This window comes from Heterodontus francisci, chromosome 17, assembly GCF_036365525.1.
Source record: "Heterodontus francisci isolate sHetFra1 chromosome 17, sHetFra1.hap1, whole genome shotgun sequence".
In the NCBI taxonomy this organism is placed as follows: domain Eukaryota; kingdom Metazoa; phylum Chordata; class Chondrichthyes; order Heterodontiformes; family Heterodontidae; genus Heterodontus; species Heterodontus francisci.
The window spans coordinates 27,026,812-27,052,161 of record NC_090387.1 but is presented as its reverse complement, the minus strand read 5'-3'; the positions used below and the strand labels follow the sequence as shown (position 1 = coordinate 27,052,161).

At 43.2% G+C, this 25,350-nt stretch overlaps 1 protein-coding gene across 2 annotated transcripts in view; it reads left to right on the top strand.

The window, feature by feature from the left end:
• gan (gigaxonin) overlaps positions 1-25,350 on the top strand; it is a 123,616-nt gene that overhangs the window by 46,883 nt on the left and 51,383 nt on the right. Inside the window, exons 8-9 of one of the 2 annotated variants that reach the window (XM_068049183.1) lie at positions 818-954; positions 12,619-12,753. In XM_068049183.1, coding sequence (XP_067905284.1) covers positions 818-954; positions 12,619-12,753 — 272 coding nt within the window. Of the gene's footprint in view, positions 1-817; positions 955-1,410; positions 2,720-12,618; positions 12,754-25,350 lie in introns of those variants that run through there. The other variant, XM_068049184.1, reaches the window with a different exon arrangement.

The window sequence follows — 25,350 nt, the reverse complement described above, 5'->3', positions numbered from 1 at the left end:
AAATCAACTTAGAATAGGTAATTCAAATTAGCAGTTACTTACCAACCAATGAACTTACGATTTTCCTGTGATGTCACTGTTTTTTTTTCACTGTGGAGAAGTTTGACATTCCACAAATATAAAATTAGCTTGGAGCCAGTGAGGGTCAGTAATTATAAAGTTAGTACGCCATTGAAAACCCAGTTGCACCTCATTCAACAAGGTGTAACTTTGTCAACTAGAAACAGAAAATGCTGAAAATACTCAGCAGGTAAGGCAGCATCTGTGGAGAAAGAAAGGGCTAATGTTTCAGGTCATTAACCTTTCATCAGAATTTCTGCTTTTGTACTTTTTCAAGGGTTTTGCAGTGAGTCTAGCAATGTAAGAGTGGAAATTATTGTCAATTCAATTGATTTCCCATTGATTGCAGTCTGGGGTGCCTAACGGTGTGCGCTGTCAAGAAGCGTAGAATCACTGACAGCAACTTCCGGATATCTGTGTTATTCTGGCAAGTGCGATCTCCGGAAGTTGCAGTTGGTTTCAGTGCAGTAATGACTGTGAACGCTGACGATTCACTGTCGTTGCCACTGCAAAATCTGGGCCAGTGTCTGTTGAGGCACTTGCCAATGCTCTTCATCGAGGCTCACACATAGGTGAAGTGTCCGGGTGGTTGCAACACTAATGAAATTGTACCCAGCAATATCAGCTGTTGCAATATCAATTTTAATATTTCAGGATTTTTTGTGTTCACAGATTTCTCTAAAGAAATAGCTGGCTCTGTTTTTAAATTAAGGATAGATGTTGAAAGATTATATTTTCCGCATTTGTTTTCTTACAGATCGGCTGCTATGCAGCTATGAAGAAAAAGATTTATGCAATGGGTGGTGGCTCATATGGAAAATTGTTTGAATCTGTTGAGTGCTATGATCCCAAGACCCAGCAGTGGACTGCAATCTGCCCATTGAAAGAAAAGAGGTTAGTGTGTAATCAACTTTTTCTGTAAGTTAGTTATCCTATTAACATGGCAGCTCTGCATGGCTTTATGTTTTGTAAACTATTATCTGATCAAATGATTTGATTTTTTTTTTCATGGGAGAAGCCACTACAGTACTTTTTTCACAACGTCATGCAAGGAAACTTGATCAGTCCAAACACATTTTGCTTTCTATTGATGTCAAGGAAATGATAGCAGCACTGCAAGGATCACGAGTGAATTGGCCTTAAAGCAGGATTACTGAATAGAACAGAGCACAATATGTGATTCAATTGTGTTGATCCTTTGCTAATTCCTTCTGGTGGAATTTTAAAATAAGAATTGCGAGCACCAAAGCGATGTTGCATTGCGGAGAGTTGAACAACAGTATGTTACAGCTTCTGCTGTAGAATCCCTTGTGTACAGTTTGGCACTGCTTCTAGTGTTTTTCTTTGTAGGAGGCTGCAACTGGGTTGCTGGGAACTGAGTCTTCCTGAAAACTTCATACTGACACAACAAGCACTCTGCAAAGAGGGAGTTTCACCATTAACACCCTGTTTTTAAATGTCAAAATTGTTATGAATTACGATTTAATGTCCTGCCTGTTTTTCTTGATTGTTTTAAAGATGGCAAATATTTGTTTAAGCAGTTAGTACAATCTCATTGGAGGAAACTGGTTGAGGGTAGTTGCTGAGTTTAACGATGGAAACAAATCAAATTAGCATTACTGAAGCGATTGTGATTAGCATATAATGATGGGAACTCTTCGTTGTTAATGTGAATGTCTCAGTAATTCCTCTTCAAAACAGTTCCCATGATATCATCACTGTTTAAATTAGAAATTTCAACAGCCTTCTTAAAAAATTAAATAGTGCTTTTTAAATACTGGTACTGTGTAGTTGTATTCAATATAATGCTGTCTTTTTAATATTTTTAAAAAAGTGAAAAGCGATTTTTTTTTTTTTTAAACATCAATATTCAGTATTAATTTTCTGTGTTTTCTCCATCATAACAAATGGAGCATGTTTCAGCAGTTGGGAGTGATTAGATCCTCTGTTTTTGTTATGTCTTCTAATGGCTTTAGCCCCAATCATGCTGAAGTTGTTTTATTGGAATAGAATGATTGTGAATTTCACATGATTCATTAAGTGATCTGTGACAAAATTTGTTTTATTTTTTTAAAGTTTATTTTGAAGGCTGCTGTTAAAGTTCCTTGAGAATTTTTCTCAGTCATGCAGTGAAAGCAGTTGTAACATTGATTGCGTCCTTGCATATTAAATTTGCATGGGCCAAGAAAAAGCCATTTAGCCCATCATTTCTAAATAATTTAAACAAATTTTGATTTTTGTCACTGAATTACATACTTGAATTTTGTTTTGGCACTGTAAACAATCTAGTCCTGTTAGTCAATTAATTAAAAGTTGCCTAATTTAAATTATTATGGTTTGAATAATTCAAATTGCGCTTTAAAGAACTGATGTGCCATTTTAATACAATTGCTTCACTTGAATTACTGTATAATTCAAATTATTTAGGCCAAAAACTTCCAATAATCAGAAATAACTACTTAATGTGGTATTCAGTTAACGACATTGAGTGTAGGGACTAAAGCAAATTCCAAATGATTACAGATACTAAGTGGTTTGATGTGACACAACATCTAATGGCAAATCATGTGAATTTCTACACTTAATGCATGTAAGCACAATTTTCTGCCCACATATCGGGATGTGGGTGAATGTGCCATTGTACTCTCCTTTCCTGTCCTGCTTATGTTATTAAAGAATTTATCTTTATTTATTCTATCTAAACTTGTCATGATTTTAAACATCTTTTATCAAATCTCCTCTTGGCCTTTTCTGCAGTAAGGAGAACAACCCTAGTTTCTCCAGTCTATCCATGTAACTGTAATCACTCAATCCTGAAACCAGTTCAGTAAATCCCTTCTGTATCCTCTCCATAGCCTTCACGTCCTTCCTGAAGTGTAGTTCCCAGAATTAGATGCACTACTTCAGCTGGGGTCGACCTCATGTTTTATATAGGTTTAGCACAACTTCCTGGCATTGTGCTCTATGCCTCTATTTATAAAGCCCAGGATTCCATATGCTTGAATAACTACTTTGTTAACCTGCCCTGTCACCTTCAGAGATCTGTGCACGAGCACCCCCCTATCTCTGTTCTTGTACCCCTTTTAAAATTGTACTATTGAGCTTACACTACTTGTCCTACATCCTCAATTTAAAAATTCTCATCCTTGTTTTCAAATCCCTCCATGGCCTCGCCCCTCCCTATCTCTGTAATCTCCAGCCCTACAATTCTCAGATATCTCTGCTCCTCGAATTCTGGCCTCGAGCTTCCTCCATTTTAATCGCTCTACCATTGGTGGCTGTGCCTTGATCTGCCAAGGCCCTAAGATCCAGAATTCCCTCCCAAAACCTCTCTGTCTCTCTCCTTATCTCCCCTCATTTAAAATTCTGCTTAAAACTTACCTCTGACCAAGATTTTTGTCGATGGTAATGGCTGCAGAGGCAGAAAAGGAATGGGTGACTACCAGGAAGAGTAGTAGGCGCAGGCAGGTAGTGCAGCGGCACAGTGGCGCAGTGGTTAGCACCGCAGCCTCACAGCTCCAGGGACCCGGGTTCGATTCTGGGTACTGCCTGTGTGGAGTTTGCAAGTTCTCCCTGTGTCTGCGTGGGTTTCCTCCGGGTGCTCCGGTTTCCTCCCACAAGCTAAAAGACTTGCAGGCTGGTAGGTAAATTGGCCATTATAAATTGTCACGAGTATAGGTAGGTGGTAGGGAAATATAGGGACAGGTGGGGATGTTTGGTAGGATTAGTATAAATGGGTGGTTGATGGTCGGCACAGACTCGCTGGGCCGAAGGGCCTGTTTCAGTGCTGTATCTCTAATCTAATCTAATCTGATCTAACCTGTGGCCATCCCCCGCTCACAGATATACCGCTTTGGATACTGTTGGGGATGGCCTCCCAGGGGAAAGTAGCAACAGCCAAGTTCGTGACACCACGGATGGTTCTACTGCACAGGAGGGGATGAAAAGAGTGGGAGAGCCATACTGATAGGAAATTCAATTGTAAGGGGAGCAGACAGGCGTTTCTGTGGCCGCAAATGAGATTCCAGGATGGTATGTTGCCTCCCTGCTGCTAGGGTCAAGGATGTCTTGGAGCAGCTGCAGGATATTCTGAAGGGAAGAGGGTGAACAGTCGGAAGTCGTGGTACACATCAGTACCAACAACATAGGTAGAAAGCGGGATGAGGTCCTGCAACAAGAATTTAGGGAACTAGGTAACAGATTAAAAAACAGGACCTCAAAGGTGCTAGTGAGTATAGGAATAGGAGGATAGAGCAGATCAATGCGTGATTGAGGTGGTGGTGCAGGAGGGAGGGCTTTAGTTTCCTGGATCACTGGGTCTGTTTCTGGCAAAGGTGGGAGCTGTACAAGTTGGACAGGTTGCACCTAAACCAGAACAGGACCAACATCCTTGCTGGGAGGTTTGCTGGTGCTGTTGGGGGGGGGGGGTTTAAACTGATTTGGCAGGGGTATGGGATACAAAGTGGAGTTACAGTAGGGTGTGATGCAGAGTCAAATATAGAAGAGAAACTGAGTCAGTCTGGAAGGCAGAGCAAATATAGAACTGTTAAGGCACAAGTGAAAAATGCACTGCTGCATTGCATCTATTTTAATGCAAGGAGTCTTACTAGTAAGGCAGATGAATTGAGGGTGTTGATTAGCACATGGGATTCTGATATTGCTATCACAGAGACATGGTTGAGGGAGGGGCAGGACTGGCAGTTCAATATTCCAGGGTATAGAATCTTCAGACGTGACAGGGGAGGGGGTAAAAGAGGTGGCTTGCACTGTTGATCAAGGAGTCAATTACTGCAGTAAGGGGGGATGATATCTTAGAAGGTTCCTCACATGAGGCCATATGGGTAGAACTTAAAAACAAAAAGGGGGCAATCACTTGGCTGGGAGTGTACTACAGGCTTCCAAACAGTCAGGGAGAGATAGAGGAGCAGATATGTAGGCAAATCTGAGGTGTAAATATAATGGGGTAATAGGGGATTTCAACTTCCCCAGTATCAACTGGGATAGTCTTAGTGCAAAAGACTTAAAGGGGGCGTAATTCTTGAAATGCATACAGGAGAGCTTTTTGAGCCAGTACATAGAAAGTCGTGCAAGAGAAGGGGCGGTACTGGACCTAACCTTAGGGAATGAAGCTGGACAAGCAGTAGAAGCGTCAGTGGGGGAGCATTTCGGGGATAGTGACCATAATTCTGTAAAATTTAAGGTAGTTATGGAAAAGGACAAAGATGGACCGGAAATAAAGGTACTGAATTGAGGGAAGGCTGATTTTTAAGATGATAAAACAGGATCTGGCTAAAGTGGACTGGGAGCTGCTATTTGTAGGAAAGTCTACAGCAGACCAGTGGGAGTCATTCAAAGAGGGAATAGTGAGAGTTCAGAGCCAACATGTACCCATTAAGGTGAAGGGTAGGACCAACAGGTCCAGGGAACCGTGGATGTCGAGGGATATAGAGGATTGGATCAGGAAAAAAAAGGCTTATGGCAGATTCAGAATGTTGAAAACAGCGGAGGCACTAGAGGAGTATAGAAAGTGTAGGAGGGGTACTTAAAGTAATTAGGAGAGCAAAGAGGGGACATGAAAAAACACTGGCGGGCAGGATAAAGGAAAATCCTAAGGCGTTTTGTAAGTATATTAAGGGCGAGAGGATAAACTGGGAAAGAGTAGGGTCCATTAGAGACCAAAGTGGCAATCTGTGGAGCCGGAGGACATAGGTGACGTTTTAAATGATTACTTTTTATCTGCGTTCACTATAGTGAAGGACGATGTAGGTGTAGGGATCAGGGAGGGAGATTGTGATATACTTGAACATATTGGCTGTTTTAGCGGGCTTAAAAGTGGATAAATCCCCAGGCCCATATGAGATGTATCCCAGGCTGTTATGTGAGGCAAGGGAGGAGATAGGGGCTCTGGCACAAATTTTCAAATCCTCTCTGGCCACAGGAGAGGTACCAGAGGATTGGAGGACAGCAAATGTGGTACCATTATTTAGGAAGGGTAGCCGGGGATAAACTAGGTAATTACAGGCCGGTCAGTCTAACATCAGTGGTTGTGAAACAATTGGAAAAAATTCTAAGTGAAAGGATTAATCTCCTCTTGGAGAGGCAGGGATTAATCCGGGATAGTCAGCATAGCTTTGTCAGGGGGAGATCGTGTCTAAGTAATGATTGAATTTTTCGAGGTGGTGATGAGATGTGTCGATGAGGGTAAAGCAGTTGATGTATTCTACATGGACTTCAGTAAGGCTTTTGATAAGGTCCCGCATGGGAGATTGGTTAAGAAGGTAAGAGCCCATGGGATCCAGGGTAATTTGGATCCAAAATTGGCTTAGTGGCAGGAGGCAGAGGGTAATGGTGGAGGGTTGTTTTTGCGAGTGGAAGCCTGTGACCAGTGATGCACCGCAGGGATTGGTGCTGGGACCCTTGTTCTTTTGTATTGTACATTAATCAGTATGATCAGTAAGTTTGCAGATGACACGGAAATTGGTGGAGTTGTAAATAGTGAGGAGGAAACCCTTAGATTACAGGGCGATATAGATGGGCTGGTAAGATGGGCGTAGCTGTGGCAAATGGAATTTAATCCTGAGCAGTGTGAGGTGATGCATTTTGGGAGGACTAACAAGGCAAGGGAATATACAATGGATGGTAGGACCCTAGGAAGTACAGAGGGTCAGAGGGACCTTGGTGCACTTGTCCAAAGAAGGCAGCAGCACAGGTAGATAATATAGTTAGGAAGGCATATGGGATACTTGCATTTATTAGCCGAGGCACAGCATATAAGAGCAGGGAGGTTATGATGGGGTTGTATAAAACTCAAGTTAGGCCACCGCTGGAGTATTGTGTATAGTTCCGGGCACCACACTATAGGAAGGATGTGATTGCACTGGAGAGGGTGCAGGGGAGATTCACCGGGTTGTTGCCTGGGCTGGAGCATTTCAGCTATGAAGAGAGACTGAAAAGACTAGGATTGTTTTCCTTAGAGCAGAGAAGGCTGAGGGGGGGCGGGGGGGTGCTTTGATTGAGGTATACAAAATTATGAGGGGCATTGATAGGTTACATAGGAAAAGCTTTTTACCTTAGCAGAGGGGTCAATAACCAGAGGCTATAGATTTAAGGTATGGGGCAGGAAGTTTAGAGATGATTTGAGGAAGCATTTATTCATCCTGAGGGTGATTGGAATCTGGAACTCACTGCCTGAAGAGGTGATAGAGGCAGGAACCCTCACAACATTTAGTAAGTATTTAGATGAGCACTTGAAACACCACAGCATACAAGGCTATGGGCCAAGTGCTGGAATATGGGATTATAATAGGTGTTTGATGACCGACACAGGATGGATCGAAGGGCCTGTTTCTGTGCTGTATAACTCTGAATCTGTGGTAAGGCCTGTGCCCTCAAGATGGCGAGATTATGTGGGATACAGTAGACCATGATTAATAGTAACACATGCTCTGACATGTACAGTAGGGCTCCTCCAGAGAGGTCCAGACAGCAGGAGCATCGCTAAACACCCAGTGGTCTGCTTGATGGCAGCGTGGCTTTTGTTATATGAACGCTGGCCCAGTGTGTGGGGTGCACACTGGAGCCATATACTGTGTGATCAGCAGATAGTCCTTGCGGCCCTGTCGCCCTTAGATTTGTCATGGTGGCTCAAATGCAGATGGTAGAGTGGATAGCCGCAGAATGAAGACGTCATTTCTACTGTCGTGATTGCAGAATTGATGAAGCGGGCCGCGGAGCCGAGCGGCATAACGCCAACGTGGCTCTGTCAGAGTCTGAACCAAACTGGTGGAACGATAAAAACTCGCAAAGTGACGTCACAGGACAAGGGTTCATGTGGTGTGAGTATGCTGGTAAGCTTTTAATGTAATCTAAATTAATCTTATATAAAGTAAGACTTGATTTTATGATTAAACTTAAAAATTAAAGCCAATTTGCTAATTTATCATATTAAAATCAGTGTTCAATTAATCAATTGGATCAAGTGGATAAAGTTAAAATTAAATAATGGGATAGCAACACCAAAGGGTTCTGGATTTTTCAGTAAAATAAAATCTAAGGTATTTAGAAAATAGAAGTTAAGTAAAAACATTTCAGTTAATCTCCCTATAAAATAAAATGAGGTCAGCACAAGAGAAGCAGCTGATTGGTGAGTATTTAAGTAGTAAATAGAGGTATGGTAGGGCACCTTGGTTTTGTGGAGTGCGCATCCTGTTCCATTTGGGAACTTGAGGACCCTTCCTGTGCCGTGGATAACCGTATGTGCCAAAAGTGTCGTAAGCTGCAGCAGCTGATGTCACTGCTGCATCCACAAGGCTGAGTGTTTTGTGGATAGCACGTTTATAGATGAGGTCATCCTGAAGTTTAAGGGTATGTAGGCGGAGAAGGAATGGGTGACCAACAGGCAGGTAGTACAGGAGTCGCCTGACTTATGAATACTGATGAGAATGATGGTTCCTGTGGGAAGTGCAGCCAGTGCCTAGTCCGCAGCACCACTCCACGTGATAAATCAATAGTGGCTAGGGAAACGAACAGGAGGCGTAGATGGTACGTTGCCTCCCTGGTGCTAGGGTCAAGGATGTCGCTGGTTGCAGAGCACTCTGACGGGGAGAGGGTGAACAGCCAGTGGTCGTGGTCCATACAGGTACCAATGACATAGGTAGAAGGAGGGCTAAGATCCGGCAGGCAGAGTCTAGGGAGCTAGGAAAGAAACTGGCAAGCAGGACCTCAAAGGTAGTAATCTCCAGATTACTCCTAGTATCACGTGTTAGTGAGTATAGAAATAGGATAGAGCTGATGAATGCATGGCAGGAGAGATGGTGCAGGAGGGAGGGCTTTAAATTCCTGGGACTTTGGGACCAGTTCTGGGGGAGATGGGGGTTTTGTAGGCTGGATGGGTTGCACCTAAACAGTGCCGGGACCAATGTTCTTACAGGGCGATTTGCTAGGGCTATTGGGGAAGGTTTAAACTAACTAACTCGGCAGGGGTGTGGGAACCAGTAGGTGATAGAGAGGAAAACCACGGTACTCAGAATTGAGAACGACAGATAGCACTACAGTAAGAAATAGTAAGGTATTGGGTGTGGTCAGAGTAAGATGGAATGTAATCAATTGGTTTACCGTGCATGTTTGTGAATGTGCTGAGTGGTAAATCAGGTTGGTGAGCTGCAGGCACAGGTAGCCACATGGGAATATGATGATGTAGCGATAACAGAAACCTGGCTCAAAAAAGGGCAGGACTGGATACTAAATATTCATTGTGTTCAGGAAAGATTGGGAAGGAAAGAAAGGAGGAGTGGTAGCACTATTGATTAAGGAGGACATTTTAGGGCTGGAGAGAGAAGATATCCAAGAGTGGTCAAGGACAGAATCTAGCTAGTTAGAACTAAAAAGAAAAAAGTACTATTACACTACTGGGTGTACTCTATATAGGCCACCAACTAATGGGAAAGATATAGAAGAACCAACTGGCAAGGAAATTAGAGAATTATACTGTAGCTATAATGGGGAACTTTATCATAATATAGACTGGGATACTAAGAGTGTAAAGGGCAGAGAAGGGTGGGGGGAGAGAGACTTTATGAAGTGTATTCAGGAGAATTTTCAAGATCAGTATGTTTCTGGCCCAACGAGGAAGAAGGCATTGCTGGATTAGGTTCTGGGGATTGAGGTGGGTCAAATGGATCAAGTGTTGGTCAGGAACGTTGAGGAACAGTGATCATTTGATAATTCTGTGGTGAAGTGGAGGAGCATAGTGCACTGTTTGTGATAAGAGAATTGCTCCATGAAGACCCTGGGCAGCTATGACCTCCACCTGAGAGCCCTTCTCCCCTTCCTCCCTCTTAGATCAGCCTGCCCTTCTCTGTTTCCTTTGCTCATTCTGCCTGTCGAGGGAGATAGAAATGACAGCACCCATGTCTGGGAGCAAATGGTCTGAGCAGAACCCTTGAAGTCAGAATGAAGGTCTCCACCACATGCTACACCACTTCCTGTTGACTTCAACTTTAAATAGCAGTACAAACCTCCAACACATGTATTAACTCAGCAGCAGCCAAGTAGAAATCAATCAGGAAATAACCTGAAAGTAGTTTACCCCTTTAAATTGCACTGGTGGAGGGGGGTGGGGGAGGTCCTTCTTGCTATTTGAGGGTGTTAGATGGAGCACTCCGATCCAAAATGGTACTCCTAGCGTCAAATTAGCATTACTGACTGACTGACTTGTCACAATCTGCGTACTCAGCATACTTCTGGCAGATGCTCCCTGCACCTGTCCTAATACCCTTACCCAAATGGCATCCTACGTGGCCAGCGCCAGAAGCGTGCCTGCATAGCAGAGGTGCCATCATGGACCCGAAAAGGCAACTGTCGTGCTGGAAATACGGGCACCATGGGATTGAAATTTGTGGCAAGAGATTCTCGTTTCAAAAACCTGATGCAGAGCAAGAGAGAACACTGTCGTCATCATCTTTGAAGTGAGCAAGGGAGAGTGGATACAAGTTTACATGTCTGGTGAACTCTCCAGGGGGAGAGGAAAATTCAGGGATTGAGTGGGTAGTTCAAATAGAAAGAGTTAGGAGAGTGATAGGAAGGAGATGGCAGTGGGTGTGAGTGGACAACAGAAGCTTGAACGATTGACCGAGGAAATGGGAAGGACCATAATTTGTCCACAACCCTCACCCCAAATGCAGAATTTGGCCATTTGTGATTCCTTTCTCCACTAACCCGCACCATACCACCTCCCACCTGAAAGGTAAGAAGCAAAAGACTAAGAGAAGCAGAAACTGACAAAACAAAAAGCATTAAGGGGAGGGAAGCAGAAAGAAAAGGAAGAGACAGAATGGGAAAAATAACATGCATTTATATGCTGTCTTTAACATACAAAAACATCCAAAAGCACCTCACAGTGATGTATTCAGACAAATGAATGCCAAGTCAAAGGAGGAGATATTAGGCAGTTGATCAAATCTTCTTTGGCCTCCTTGTCTCGAGAGATAATGGGTGCACGCCTGGAGGTGGTCAGTTGTTTGTGAAACAGCATCTGGAGTGGCTATAAAGGCCAATTCTAGAGTGACGGACTCTTCCACAGGTGCTGCAGATAAAATTGGTTGTTGGGGCTGTTCCACAGTTGGCTCTCTCCTTGCGCATCTGTCTTTTTTCCTGCCAACAGCTAAATCTCTTCGACTCGCCACTCTTTAGCCCCGCCTTTATGGCTGTCCGCCAGCTCTGGCGATCACTGGCAACTGACTCCTGCGGCTTGTGATCAATGTCACAGGACTTCATGTCGCGTTTGCAGACGTCTTTAAAGCGGAGACATGGACGGCCGGTGGGTCTGATACCAGTGACTAGCTCGCTGTACAATGTGTCCTTGGGGATCCTGCCATCTTCCATGCGGCTCACATAACCAAGCCATCTCGAGCGCCACTGGCTCAGTTGGGTGTATATGCTGGGGATGTTGGCTGCCTTGAGGACTTCTGCATGAGAGATATGGTCCTGCCACCTGATGCCAAGGATTCTCCGGAGGCAGCGAAGATGGAATGAATTGAGATGTCGCTCTTGGCTGACATAGAGCAAGGTACCGAGGACACAGGCTTGATACACTCACACTTTTATGTTCCATGTCAGTGGATCAAATAAGGTGGATTAATAAGGTGGATTAAAGGAAGTGGAAGGGAGATGGGTTTAGGGGGGAGAATTCCAGAACCTGGCCGGCTGAGGGCACGAGTGTCAGTGGTAGGGGTGGTGGGTGCACAGGAAGTTGGAGTCATGAATTGAAGTGGAGGAGGTTATTGAAATAGGAAGAGGCCGATGAAAGAATTTAAGTACGAACATGTGAATTTTAAACTGGAGGTGACGGGAAGGGGTACCACTTAAGGTAAAGAAGTAAGAGGCAAAGAAAGAAGCACATGACAAAAGAGAGAGAAGGAAAAAAAGCTAGGGAGAGGCAAGTAGGAGAGGAGAAAGAGAGACAAAAGCAGAAGAGAGGAGACTGAGAAACAGCAACTTGGAGATGAGATGGGCAAGAGAAACCATATTCTGATTTGCCATGTGCAGTGCCACAGGAGGTTAGCTAGCATAATGATGGCTTTCCATAATATACCTTTTTTTGTTAACATGACTAAATGTTAATTGAATTTTATTCAATTTTTTTTCATTTGAACCTGTGATTAGGCAGGATGTATTTGTAATTTTTTTAAAAATGCTTTGTACCAATGAAATGCACATTTTCTAACATTGTTTATTTTGCGTTTTTTTTCCCTTCATTTATGAGAAGCAAAGAAAGGGAATGTGAGGAAATCAAAAATCCTTATTTGAGGATAATCAGAAAAGCATTTCAGGCCTGCTTGTAGCAGATGTATTGATGTTCGTTTGTTTACCACATCAAAAAATGTATATGGTGAGGGAGAATCTCAACAGATAAAATTAAGAAGCTGGCTTACAGTTGTTGTACTTTGTATGCTACAGGAAGCCTAATGTGACTGACTGTTGACATGTGCATTTTAAATGTTGTCTAGGTACTTTACATTAAAATGGCCGCTTTTAATTTGATGTTACTTTACTTTGTAGGTTTGGTGCAGTAGCATGTGGTGTTGGCCTGGAGCTGTATGTTTTCGGTGGAGTTCGTAGTCGTGAAGGTCACAGTGCAGAAAGCAGTGAGATGGTGACCTGCAAATCAGAATTTTACCATGATCAGTTCAAGAGGTAATACATAGAGAGGAAGCAGTCTTGGCTACACTAACCTCAGCAAGGCAAGATTAATGTTGGAAAACAAATGATTTTTGTTAACAGCCTAATGGACTTATTAGCTACAAAAATCAATGCAAACATTGATTTCCTTCCAGCAAGAAAATAAGTATTGATCGTTATGAATTTACTTTGAGTTGTCGCATTCAAATGAAGACGACTGATGTTTGTTACGTCTTTTTTTTTTAATACAAAACAGATGTAATAGCAAGTACAGATAACTGCTGATACCTGTTGAAGTACAAAGGCCAACAGTAGTGATTATAGGTTGTATTACCAGAACTGCCATCCACTTAAGTTAGAACCTTTTAGAAGTTCATTCCTCCATGTTCTGATAATTATGCATAGGTGTAGTAACACAGTGGTTATGTTTTTGGACTAATATTCTAGAGGCATGGATTGCATCTATTTTAACGCAAGGAGTCTTACAAGTGAGGCAGATGAATTGATGGGAATATGATATTATTGCTATCACAGAGACGTGGTTGAGGGAAGGGCAGGACTGGTAGCTCAGCATTCCAGAGTATGGAATCTTCAGGCATGACCGGTGGGATCGGGGCGGGGAGTGGGGGTGTAAAAGAGGAGGTGGCATTGCACTACTGATCAAGGAGTCAATTACTGCAGTCGGAGGGATGATATCTTAGAAGGTTCCTCAAATGAGGCCATACGGGTAGAACTTAAAAACAAAAAGGGCCGTTCACTTTGCTGGGTGTGTACTCCAGGCCTCCAAACAGTCAGGGAGAGATAGAGGAGCAGATATGTAGGCAAATCTCAGAGGTGTAATAATAATAGGGGATTGCAACTTCCCTAATATTAACTGGGGTACTCTTAGTGCAAAAGGCTTAAAGGGAGCGGAATTCATAAAGTGCATACGGGAGAGCTTTTTGAACCAGCACATAGAAAGTCCTACAAGAGAAGGGGCAGCACTGGAATGAAGCCAGACAAGTGGTAGAAGTGTCAGTGGGGGAGCATTTCGGGGATAGTGACCATAACTCTGTTAGATTTAAAGCAGTTATAGAAAAGGACAAAGATGGACCGGAAATAAAGGTACTGAATTGGAAGGCCGATTTCAATATGATAAAACAGGATCTGGTCAAAGTGGACTGGGGGCAGCTACTTGTAGGAAAGTCTACATCAGACCAGTGGTAGTCATTCAAAAAGGAAATAGTGAGAGTTCAGAGCCAACATGTTTCCCTAAAGGTGAAGGGTAGCACCAATAAGTCCAGGGAACCCTGGATGTCGAGGGATATAGAAGATTGGATAAGGGGAAAAAAGGAAGCTTATGGCAGAATCAGAGCGCTGAAAACAGCGGAGGCCCTAGAGGAGTATAGAAAGTGTAGGGGGGTACTTAAATTAATTAGAAGAGCGAAGAGGGGGGCATGAAAAACACTGGCGGGCAAGATAAAGGAAAATCCCAAGGCGTTTTATCAGTATATTCAGGGAAAGTGTAGGGCCTATTAGGGATCAAAGTGGCAATCTGTGTGTGGAGTTGGAGGACGTAGGTGAGGTTTTAAATGATTACTTTTCATCTGTGTTCACTGTAGAGAAGGACAATGTAGGTGTAGAAATCAGGGAGGGGGATTGTGATCTATTTGAACAAATTAGCATTGAAAGGGAGGAGGTATTAGCAGTTTTAACGGGTTTAAAAGTGGATAAATCCCCAGGTACAGATGAGATGTATCCCAGGCTGCTATGTGAGGCAAGGGAGGAGATTGCAGGGCTCTGACTCAAATTTTCAAATCCTCTCTGGCCACAGGAGAGGTGCCAGAGGACTGGAGAACAGCAAATGTACCATTATTCAAGAAGGAAGCAGGGATAAGCCAGGTAATTACAGGCCTGTGAGTCTAATATCAGTGGTAGGGAAACTATTGGAAAAAATTCTGTGGGACAGGATTAATCGCCCCTTGGAGAGACAGGGATTAATCGGGGATGGTCAGCATGGCTTTGTCAGGGGGAGATCATGTCTAATAGATTTGATTGAATTTATCAAGGAGGTGACTAGATGTGTAGATGAGGGTAATGCAATTGATGTATTCTACATGGACTTCAGTAAGGCTTTTGACAAGGTCCCGCATGGGAGATTGGTCAAGAAGTTAAGAGCCCATGGAATCCAGGGCAATTTGGAAAATTGGTTCCAAAATTGGCTTAGTGGCAGGAGGCAGAGGGTGATGGTCGAGGGTTGCTTTTGCGATTGGAAGCCTGTGGACCAGTGGTATACCACAGGGATTGGTGCTGGGACCCTTGCTGTTTGTAGTGTACATTAATGATTTAGACGTGAATATAGGAGGCATAATCAGTAAGATCGCAGATGACATGAAAATTGGTGGTGTCGTAAATAGTGAGGAGGAAATCCTTAGATTACAGGGCAATATAGATGAGCTGGTAAGATGGGCAGAGCTGTGGCAAATGGAATTTAATCCTGAGAAGTGTGAGGTGATGCATTTTGGGAGAACTAACAAGGTAAGAGAATATACAGTGGATGGTAGGACCCTAGGAAGTCCAGAGGATCAGAGGGACCTTGGTGTACTTGTCCGTAGATCACCGAAGGAAGCAGCACAGTTAGATAATGTCGTTAGGAAGGCATATGGGATACTTGCCTTTATTAGCCGAGGCATAGAATATAAGAGCAGGGAGGTTATGATGGAGCTGTATAAAATGCTAGTTAGGCCACAGCTGGAGTACTGTGTACAGTTCTGGTTACCACAGCTATAGGAAGAATGTGATTGCACTGGAGAGGGTGCAGAGGAGATTCACCAGGATGTTGCCTGGGCTGGAGCATTTCAGCTATCAAGAGAGACTGAAAAGGCTAGGGTTGTTTTTCTTAGAGCTGAGAAGGCTGATGGGGGTGGGGGGGGGACCTGATTCAGGTATACAAAATTATGAGGGGCATAGATAGGGTAGATAAGAAACGTTTTCCCTTAGCAGAGGTGTCAATAACTAGGGGCCATAGATTTAAGGCAAGAGGCAGGAAGTTTAGAGGGGATTTCAGGAAAAAAATTTCACCCAGAGGGTGGTTGGAATCTGGAACGCCCTGCCTGAGCGGGTGGTAGAGACAGGGACCCTCACAACATTTAGTAAGTATTTAGATGAGCACTTAAAACGCCACAGCATACATGGCTACAGGCCAAGTGCTGGAAAATGGGATTAAAATAGATAGGTACTTGATGGCCGACACAGACACGGTGGGCCGAAGGGCCTGTTTATGTGCTGTATAACTCTATGACTCTAATGATCTGAAGACACGAGTACAAATCCCACAACAGCAGCTGGGGAATTAAGTTCAATTAATTTAATACATCTGGAATTAAAAAGCTAATATCAGTAATAGTGACCATAAAACTAATGGATTGTCGTTAAAAACCCGTTTGGTTAGGGAAGGAAATCTGCTATTGTTATCCCATCTGGCCTGTATGTGACTCCAGCCCCACAGCATTGTGGCTGACTCTTAACTGTCCTCTGAAGTGGACCAGCAAGCCACTCAGTTCTATTAAACTGCTGCAGAAAAATAGGAGAATAAAACTGGATGGACCACAAGGCATTGACCTAGACACCAATCATGACAAAAGCCCAGCCCAGTCAACCCTGCCAGGTCCTCCATGCTAACATCTGGTGACTTGTGCTAAAATTGGGAGAGCTGTCCCACAGACCAGTCAAACATCAACCTGGCATAGTCGTGCTCACTGGATCATACTTTTTAGTCAATGTCCCAGACTCCTCAGTCACCATCCCTGGGTATGTCTTGTCCCATCGTCAGGACAGACTCAGCAGAGGTGCTGGCACAGCAGTATACAGTTGGGAGGGAGTGGCCCTGGGAATCCTCAACATTGACTCTGGATCCCATGCAGTCTCATGCTATCGAGTCAAAGCTAGGCTATGGAAGAAGCACTGAGGGTAGCAAAGGAACAGAATGTACTCAGTGGGGTGGGGTGGGGTGGAGGAGACTTCAATGTCCGTCACCAGGAGTGGTTCTGTAGCACCACTACTGACCAAGCTGGCCAAGTCTCGAAGCTGACAGACAGGGCCTGTGGCAGGTGGTGAGATAATCAACATGAGGGAAAGCTTAGTTGACCTCATGGTCACCCATCTACTTGGCATAGATGCATCTGTCTATGACAGTATTAGTCGGAGTGACCACCGCACAGTCCTGGAGATGAAGTCCCGTCTTCACGCTGATGGCACCCTCCATTGTGTTGTGTGGCATTACCACCATGCTGTATGGGATAGATTTAGAACAAATCTTGCAGCTCAAAACTGGGCATCCATGAAGTTTTGTCGGCCATCAACAGCAGTCACCTTGTATTCCGCTGCAATCTGTAACATGGCCTGGTATATCCCTCAATCTACAATTGCTATCAAGCCAGGAGTACAATAAGGTGTAATGAGGAGTGTAGGAGAACATGCCAGGAGCAGCATCAAGCTTATCTAAAAATAAGGTGACAATTCAGTGAACTAGCAACACAGGATTACCAAATAGCATGCCAAATAGCGGAAGTAGCTAAACAGAGCTAAACGATCCCACGACCAACGGATCAATCAAAGCTCTGCAGTCCTGACACATCCAGTTGTGAATGGCAGTGGGCACTTAAATCATGGGAGGAAAAGGGTTCATGAACATTCCCATCCTTGATAATGGCAGAGCTGAGCATGTGAGTGCATAAAATGAAATCGAAGCATTTGCAGTCATCTTCAGTCCATTTCAGCCTCATCCTGAGGGTCTCACCATTACAGAAGCCATCTTCAACTAATTCAGTTCACTCCAGGTAATAACAAGAAATGGCTGAACGCACTGGAGACGGCGAAGGCTGTGGGCCCCGGCAATGTCCGTGCTGTAGTGCTGAGGACTTGTGCTCCAGAACTAGCCGTGCCTCTAGCCAAGCTGCTCCATTTCAGCCACAATGCTGGTATTTACCTAACAAAGTGGAAAGTTGCCCAAGTATGTCCTGTCCATGATCCAATCCAGCCAATTATTGCCTCATCAGTCCACTCTCAATCATCAGCAAAGTGATGGAAGGTATTGTCAGCAGTGCTGTCAGGTGGCACTTACTCAGCAATAACCTGCTCACTGATACTCAGCTTGGGTTCTGTCAGGCCCATTCTGCTCCGGATCTCATTATAGCCTTGGTCCGAACATGGGCAAAAAACTGAATTCCAGAATTGAGGTGAGAGTGACTGCCTTTGACATTAAGGCTGCATTTGGCCTAATATGGTATCAAGGAGCCCGAGTAGAATAGAAGTCAATGGGAATTGGAGGAAAATTGGGGTAATATACTGGCATGGATTGAGAATTGGTTGACAGACAGGAAACAGAGAGTAGGAATAAAACGGGTCTTTTTCTGAGTGGCGGGCTGTGACTAGTGGGGTAATGCAGGGATCAGTGCTTGAGCCCCGGCTATTGACAATATATATTAATGACATGAGTGAGGGAACTAAATGTAAACATTTCCAAGTTTGCAGACGACACAAAGCTGGGGGTAAAAGTGAGCTGTGAGGAGGATGCAAAGAAGCTTCAGTGTGATTTGGGCAAGTTGGGTGAGTGGGAAAATTCATGGCAGATACAGTATAACGTGGATAAATGTGAGGTTATCCACTTCGGTTGTAAAAACAGAAAGGCAGATTATTATCTGAATGCTGATAGATTGGGAAAGGGGGAGGTGCAACAAGATCTCGGTGTCCTTGCACACCAGTCGCTGAAAGCAAGCATTCAGGTGCAGCAAGCAATTAGAAAGGCAAATGGTATGTTGGTCTTCATTGCAAGAGGATTTGAGTACAGGACCAAGGATATCTTGGTGCAGTTATACAGGGCCTTGGTGAGACCACACCTGGAATATTGTGTGCAGTATTGGTCTCCTTATCTGAGGAAGGATGTTCTTGCCATGGAGGAGTGCAAAGAAGATTTATTAGGCTGATTCCTGGGATAGCAGGATTGACATATGAGGAGAGATAGGGTCGACTAGGCCTATATTCACTAGAGTTTAGAAGAATGAGAGGGGAATCTCATAGAAACCTAAGAAATTTTAACAGGACTAGGCAGGCTAGATGTAGGGAGGATGCTCCCGATGGCTGGGGAGTCCAAAGCCAGGGGTCACAGTCTCGGGATACGGGGTATGCCATTTAGAACCGAGATGAGGAGAAATTTTTTCACTCAGAGGGTGATGAACCTGTGGATTTCTCTGCCGCAGAAGGCAGTGGAGGCCAAATCATTAAATATATTCAAGAAGGAGATAGATATATTTCTTAATGCCAAAGGGATCAAAGGATATGGGGGGGGAAAGCAGGAACAGAGTACTGAATTAGACGATCAGCCATGATCTTTTTTGAATGGCGGAACAGACCCAAAAGGCCTACTCCTTCTATTTTCTATGTTTCTATGTTTTTTTAAAAACTATCCACTGATTGGAGGTCATACCTAGCACAAAGGAAGATGGTTGCGGCTGTTGGAGGCCAATCATCTCAGCCCAAGGACATCACTGCAGGAGTCCTCAGCCCAACTATCTTCATTTGGTCAGAAGCCAGGATGCATAGTATTCTGTTCCATTTGCAACAGCAACTGATATTTATATAGCGCCTTTAATGTAATAAAACATCTCGGGGCACTTCAGAGGAGCACTATAAAACAAAATATGATGCCAAGCTACATGAGATATTCGGTCAGATGACCAAAAGCTGGACGACAGTGGAGAGGCGTTGGAGGAGGCAGGCAGCTACTCCTCAGAGATGAAGCAGTCCATTCCTGCTTGTAGCAAAACCTGAACAGCATTCAGGCTTGGACTGATAACTGGCAAGTAACATTCATACCACAAGTTCCAGGCACCGACCATCTCCAACAAGAGTGAGTTTAACCATCTCCCCTTGACATTCAATGGCATTACCATCACTGAATCCCCAGCATAAACATTCTGGAGGTGACCATTGACCAGAAACTGCTGCAAGTTGCACTTCAGCAGCTTGCCACGGTATATTCAATAGCACTTCCTAAATTTGCGACCTCTACCCCCAGATGGACAAGAGAAGCAGGGACACGGGAACACCACTATCTGCAAGTTCCCCTCCAAATCGCACACCATCCTGACTTGGATGTATATTGCCATTCTTTCTTTGTTGCTGGGTCAAAATCCTGGAAGTCCCTACCTAACAGCAATGTGGGAGTACTATCCCCACACGAGCTGCAGTGGTTCAAGAAGAAGGCTCACCTCCACCTTCTTGAGGGTAATTGGAGATGGTCAATAAATGCTTGCCTTGCCAGCAATGCTTACATCCCATGAAAGAAAAAAAAGATACTCTTGCTAGCTTCAAAGTTAATTTTAGTGCAAATACAAAAGTAGGTACTTGTGTTATTTTGTTTGTTGCCATTTAATGGATGGCTGTTTAAAGAGAACATCTAACTTTTTAAAAAATAATTCCCACAGCCTGCAAACCCACATTTTTATAGTGTAGAACTTGAAATATAAGATAAAGAAAAACCTTAGATTTGTATAATACCGTCTGACATTTTAGGATGTTTAAACGCCTTTCACATCCAATAAGTTTATTTTAAAATTCAGTTGTTTGTAGGCAGACGCAGCAGGACAGGAAACGGAGATGATTTGCAGGTAAATCTATTCTTAATAGTGGTGGTTAAAGGAGGAATATTGGCCAGGGCACTGGGAGAGCTCCCTGCTTCCTTTCAAATCATATAGGGGATCTTTTACATCCCCTAAACCAAAGGAGCAAGCAGACATCTCATCTGAAGGGCAACACAGCATTCCCTCAGTACTGCACTGGAGTTTCAACTTGGATTATGTGCTGCATTCCGAGGGTGAGGTTTAAAACTATAATCTTGCGACTTGGTGATATTGCTACCAATTGAATCAGGTTAACACTTGCAGGTTCCATTAGTTTTTAGTTGTGTTTCAGTGAGAAACATGTCTGGTATCGGAAATTAAGCTTTTTCCTATTTTCTTTCTTCAACTATAATTATATATTTTTGGTCTCTAACCATGGCATTCCATCCAGGGGAAATGCATCTACTTCCTGTATTAATTTCAGTAATAAATATTGGTTACTCTGCTATTGTATGTTAGGTCTGTAATAAATAGTGCTGCATTGAAGTTGAAAATTCATCCTATTTGATTAGAGACAATTATTTAAAGGACTTTAAAGCTTTTAAGCATTTGTAGATCTCATAGTTTTTCTATTGTATCTATGATCTGGTGACCCTTACTGTATGCATTCAGTTTTATTTTGTTGACCCCTAAATCTTGGGCATCAAGTCTTCAGGTGCTTCCTCACATGTGAATGGAGTTTTGCAGCTGCCTAAATGCTACTCTTGTGTCTGTACTGAAAAAATGTATTCAGTAAAATAAACGTTGACAGTCCTATTGTAAATGGAGGAAAACAGCAAAGAACATAACAAGGAGCAGGAGTAAGCCATCAGGTCCTTCGAACCTGCTCTGCCATTCATTCAGATTATGGCTGATCTGATTGTGGTCTCAATTCCCCTTTTCTGCCTGCCCTTATAACCCTTGACTCCCTTGTAGATCAAAAATCTGTCCATCTCTGCCTTGAATATATTCAATGGCCTAGACTCCACTGCTCTCTGGGGAAGACAAGTCAAAAGATTTATGACCCTCTGAGAGAAGAAATTCCTCCTCATTTCCATCTTAAATGGGAGACCCATTATTCTGAAACTCTGTCCCCTAATTCTAGATTCCCTCACGAAGGTAAATTCTCTCAGCACCTGCCCTCAAAATCTTATATGTTTCAATAAGATCACCCCTCATTCTTCTAAACGCCAATGAGTATAGGCCCAGCCTTTCCTCATAAGACAGTCCCTTCATCCCAGGAATTAATGCAGTGAACTTTCTCTGAACTCCAATGCAAGTATATCCCTCCTTTAAATAAAGAGATCAAAACTGTACACAGTACTCCAGGTGTGAACTCATCAATGCCCTGTACAGTTGTAGCAAGTCTTCCCTACTTTTATACTCCATCCCCTTTGCAATAAATGCCTACATTCCATTTGCCTTCCTAATTACTTGCTGTACCTACAAGCTAACTTTTTTGTGATTCGTACACGAGGACACCCAGATTCCTCTATCAGAGCATTTTGTAGTCTCTCTCCATTTAAATAATATTTTGCATTTCTATTCTTCCTACCAAAGTAGATAACCTCATGTTTTCCTACATTATTCTCCATCTGCCAAATTTTTGCCCACTCACTTAATCTATCTATATCCATTGGCTGGAATTGGGTTACAAGCATGTCACACACCTGAGGTTATGTTGTGATAGATTATGTTTCTTTCCTGTTGTCATGCTAGGCCCCTACCTGCCAAGAATGAGGCACATGAATTTTGGCATTAACATTGATTTTGAACTATTACTGGAGTGAAGAAAGGACTTGTTAAACAGATCAGCCGTGGCTGGAAAATGCATTTGCATATTCACAGATAATGCTTGGAAGGACAAAGGACCATTCCCTGACACATTCAACCCACAATGGGCCTTGATCACCAGGTATTATGTGTAAGAGGAGCATTCCAGACACTGCTAAGGTGATACACTCCAAGACGTGGTGAGACCAGTTAGTCACATGACTAACCTGTTTGGCAACCTGGGTTTTTCTGAATTGTACAAATAGTTTGAACTGAGAGTGTCTGTTTGTTCCTGGACTGAGAAGATCTCTCCTGCCTGCTCCCATCTCTTTCTCACAAGCCTCTGAATCCACAGCAGACACATGAACCCCAAGAGAGAAAAGTCTCTAATATAATAAAAGTAAAATACTGCAGATGCTGGAAATCTGAAATAAAAACAAGAAATGCTGGAAATACTCCGCAGGTCTGGCAGCATCTGTGGAGAGAGAAGCAGAGTTAACATTTCAGGTCTGTGACCCTTCATCAGAACTGGAAAATGTCAGAAATGTAATATGTTTTAAGCAAATAAAGGGGTGGGGTAAGAGATAACAAAAGACAAGGTGTTGATAGGACAGAGGGTCACAGAGAATAACTGACCAGAAGGTCATGGAGCAGAGGCAAACGGTATGTTAATGGTGTGCTGAAAGACAAAGCGTCAGTGCAGTGAGTGTGTTAATTGACAGAAGATGACCAGCCCTGGCCCAAAGCACAAACATGAAAACAAACAGTGGGTAGGCACATGGTTAAAAAAAAATGATGAAACATACTAAAATAAAATAAATAAAGAAAAAAAATAACTAAAAATAAAAAGGGGGATCCGTCATGCTATGAAATTATTGAACTCAATGTTCAGTCCGGCAGGCTGTAGCATGCCTAATCGGTAAATGTTTCTCGAACTTGCGTTGATGTTCACTGGAACACTGCAGCAAACCCAGGACAGATATGTGGGCAAGAGAGCAGGAGTGTGTGTTTAAATGGTAAGCAACTGGAAGCTTGGGGTCATGCTTTCGAACTGAGCAGAGGTGTTCTGCAAAGCGGCACCCAATCTGCGTTTGGTCTCCCCAATGTAGAGGAGACCAATTGTGAGCAGCGAATACAGTATACTACATTGAAAGAAGTACAAGTAAATAGCTGCTTCACCTGAAAGGTGTGTTTGGGGCCTTGGATAGTGATGAGAAAGGAGGTAAAAGGGCAGATATACTACCTCCTGCGATTGCTTGGGAAGGGGATGAGGTGTTGGGGGGGGTAATGGAGGAGTGGACCAGGGTGTCGCGGAGGGAACAATCCCTTCAGAATGCTGACAGGGGATGATGCGTTTGGTAGTGGCATCATGCTGGCCGTGGCAGAAATGGTGGTGGATGATCCTTTGGATATGGAGGCTGGTGGGTTCTGGGAGGGAGGGTAGAGGTGCGGGAAATGGGCCGGACGTGGTTGAGGACCCTGTCAACCACAGTGGGTGGGAATCCTCGGTTGAGGAAAAAGGAAGACATACCAGAAGCACTGTCGTGGAAGGTTGCATCATCAAAAGTCTCTTAGTTTAAGAAGAATACTGGCCCCAACGAAAAGCAAGAACTACCTACAATCAAGGACTCTACAGTGAGCTCGAAGAACTGTAACAAAAACTCTTCAGATATTGCCTCAAACCTTTCCACTTTATTTTCTCTTTATCTGTCTCTATTTGCATGTGTGTATCATGTATGCATGCTAGTATGGGCGCGTCGTGTATCCGTAGGCGTTAACCGAATTAGAGTTGAAGTTTAATAAAATTTCAACTTTTCTTCTATAAACCTAAGACAACCTGTTTGTGCTGGTTTCTTTGCCTTATAATTGGAAAGCGGTGAACAAGGATTCACCAAAGGAGAGCTAAAAATACGGTGTGTTTATAATTAAACCCTATTATGGTGCGACCAGGTGAAAGCTGAGAGGGACCCCGAAATACCTTGCTTACCTGCTCGTAACGCTGTCTTAATCCTTTGTTTAAGAAACAAAGACTTTCAAGCCTGAATCAGGCGTGTGTCATTATACCATTTTACAAAAAACAAGTGTTTCACTAGAAGGTATGGTATACATGCTGTACGTATATAAACTAAAAAGATTAACCAATTCCTCAGGGTAGTTTCAAAGTATTAATGAGTATTTCTTTCAAAGTGAAATGTCATTGAAGAAGAATAACTATATGAAAGTATTCCAATTAACTTTTACTTGAGTTTTGAGGTACTTCCATTTCACTTCCTCCTTTAGAATTATTTTCATTGTTTGAGTTGGTGTATACTTTGCCTCTTTTTGTAAATCTGATGGTTACACAATTACTTTCAAAGTATCCATTGATGTCTGTGTGATGTTACAGCAATTATTTTGGAACAAGGTTTGTTTTCTATACTTATTTTCTGTGAAGAAAGAGCTCACATTCATTTAGCGCTTTACCATGTCTCTCAAGTTGACTGAAAGCACTTCATATGCAGTAAATTACTTTTGAAGTGCTGTCATTGTTATGTAGATTAATGTGGCAGATTTTCATAAGTACCAACGAGATAAATGATCATTTAATCTGGTTTTGTAATGATGTTGGTTGAGGGAAGAATGTTGGATGCTTAGGCAACTTGCTGCTCTTTTCAAAGGCAACCTGTAGGATTTTTAACACCCAGCCAACATTGGTTTAATGTCACATCCAAAGGATGATGCTGCCAGTACATAGGAACATACGAATTAGTAGCAGGAGTAGACCACTCAACCCCTTGAGTCTGCTGTGCCATTCAATAGGATCATGGCTGATCTGATTGTAATCTCAACTCCACATTCGCACCTACCCCAATAACATTTCACCCCTTGCTTATCAAGAATCTATTGACCTCTGCCTTAAAAATATTCAAAGACTCTGTTCCACTGCCTTTTGAAGAAGAGAGTTCCAAAGACACTCAACCCTCAGAGAAAAAAAATTCTCCTCATCTCTGTCTTAAATGGGCATCCCCTTATTTTTAAACAGTGACCCCTAGTTCTAGATTCTCCCACAAGAAGAAACATCCTTTCCACATCCACCTTGTCAAGACCACTGGGAATCTTATATGTTTCAATCAAGTCGCCTCTTATTCTTTTACTCCAGCAAATACAAGACTAGCCTGTCCAACCTTTCCTCATAAGACAAGCCGTCCATTCCAGTTATGAG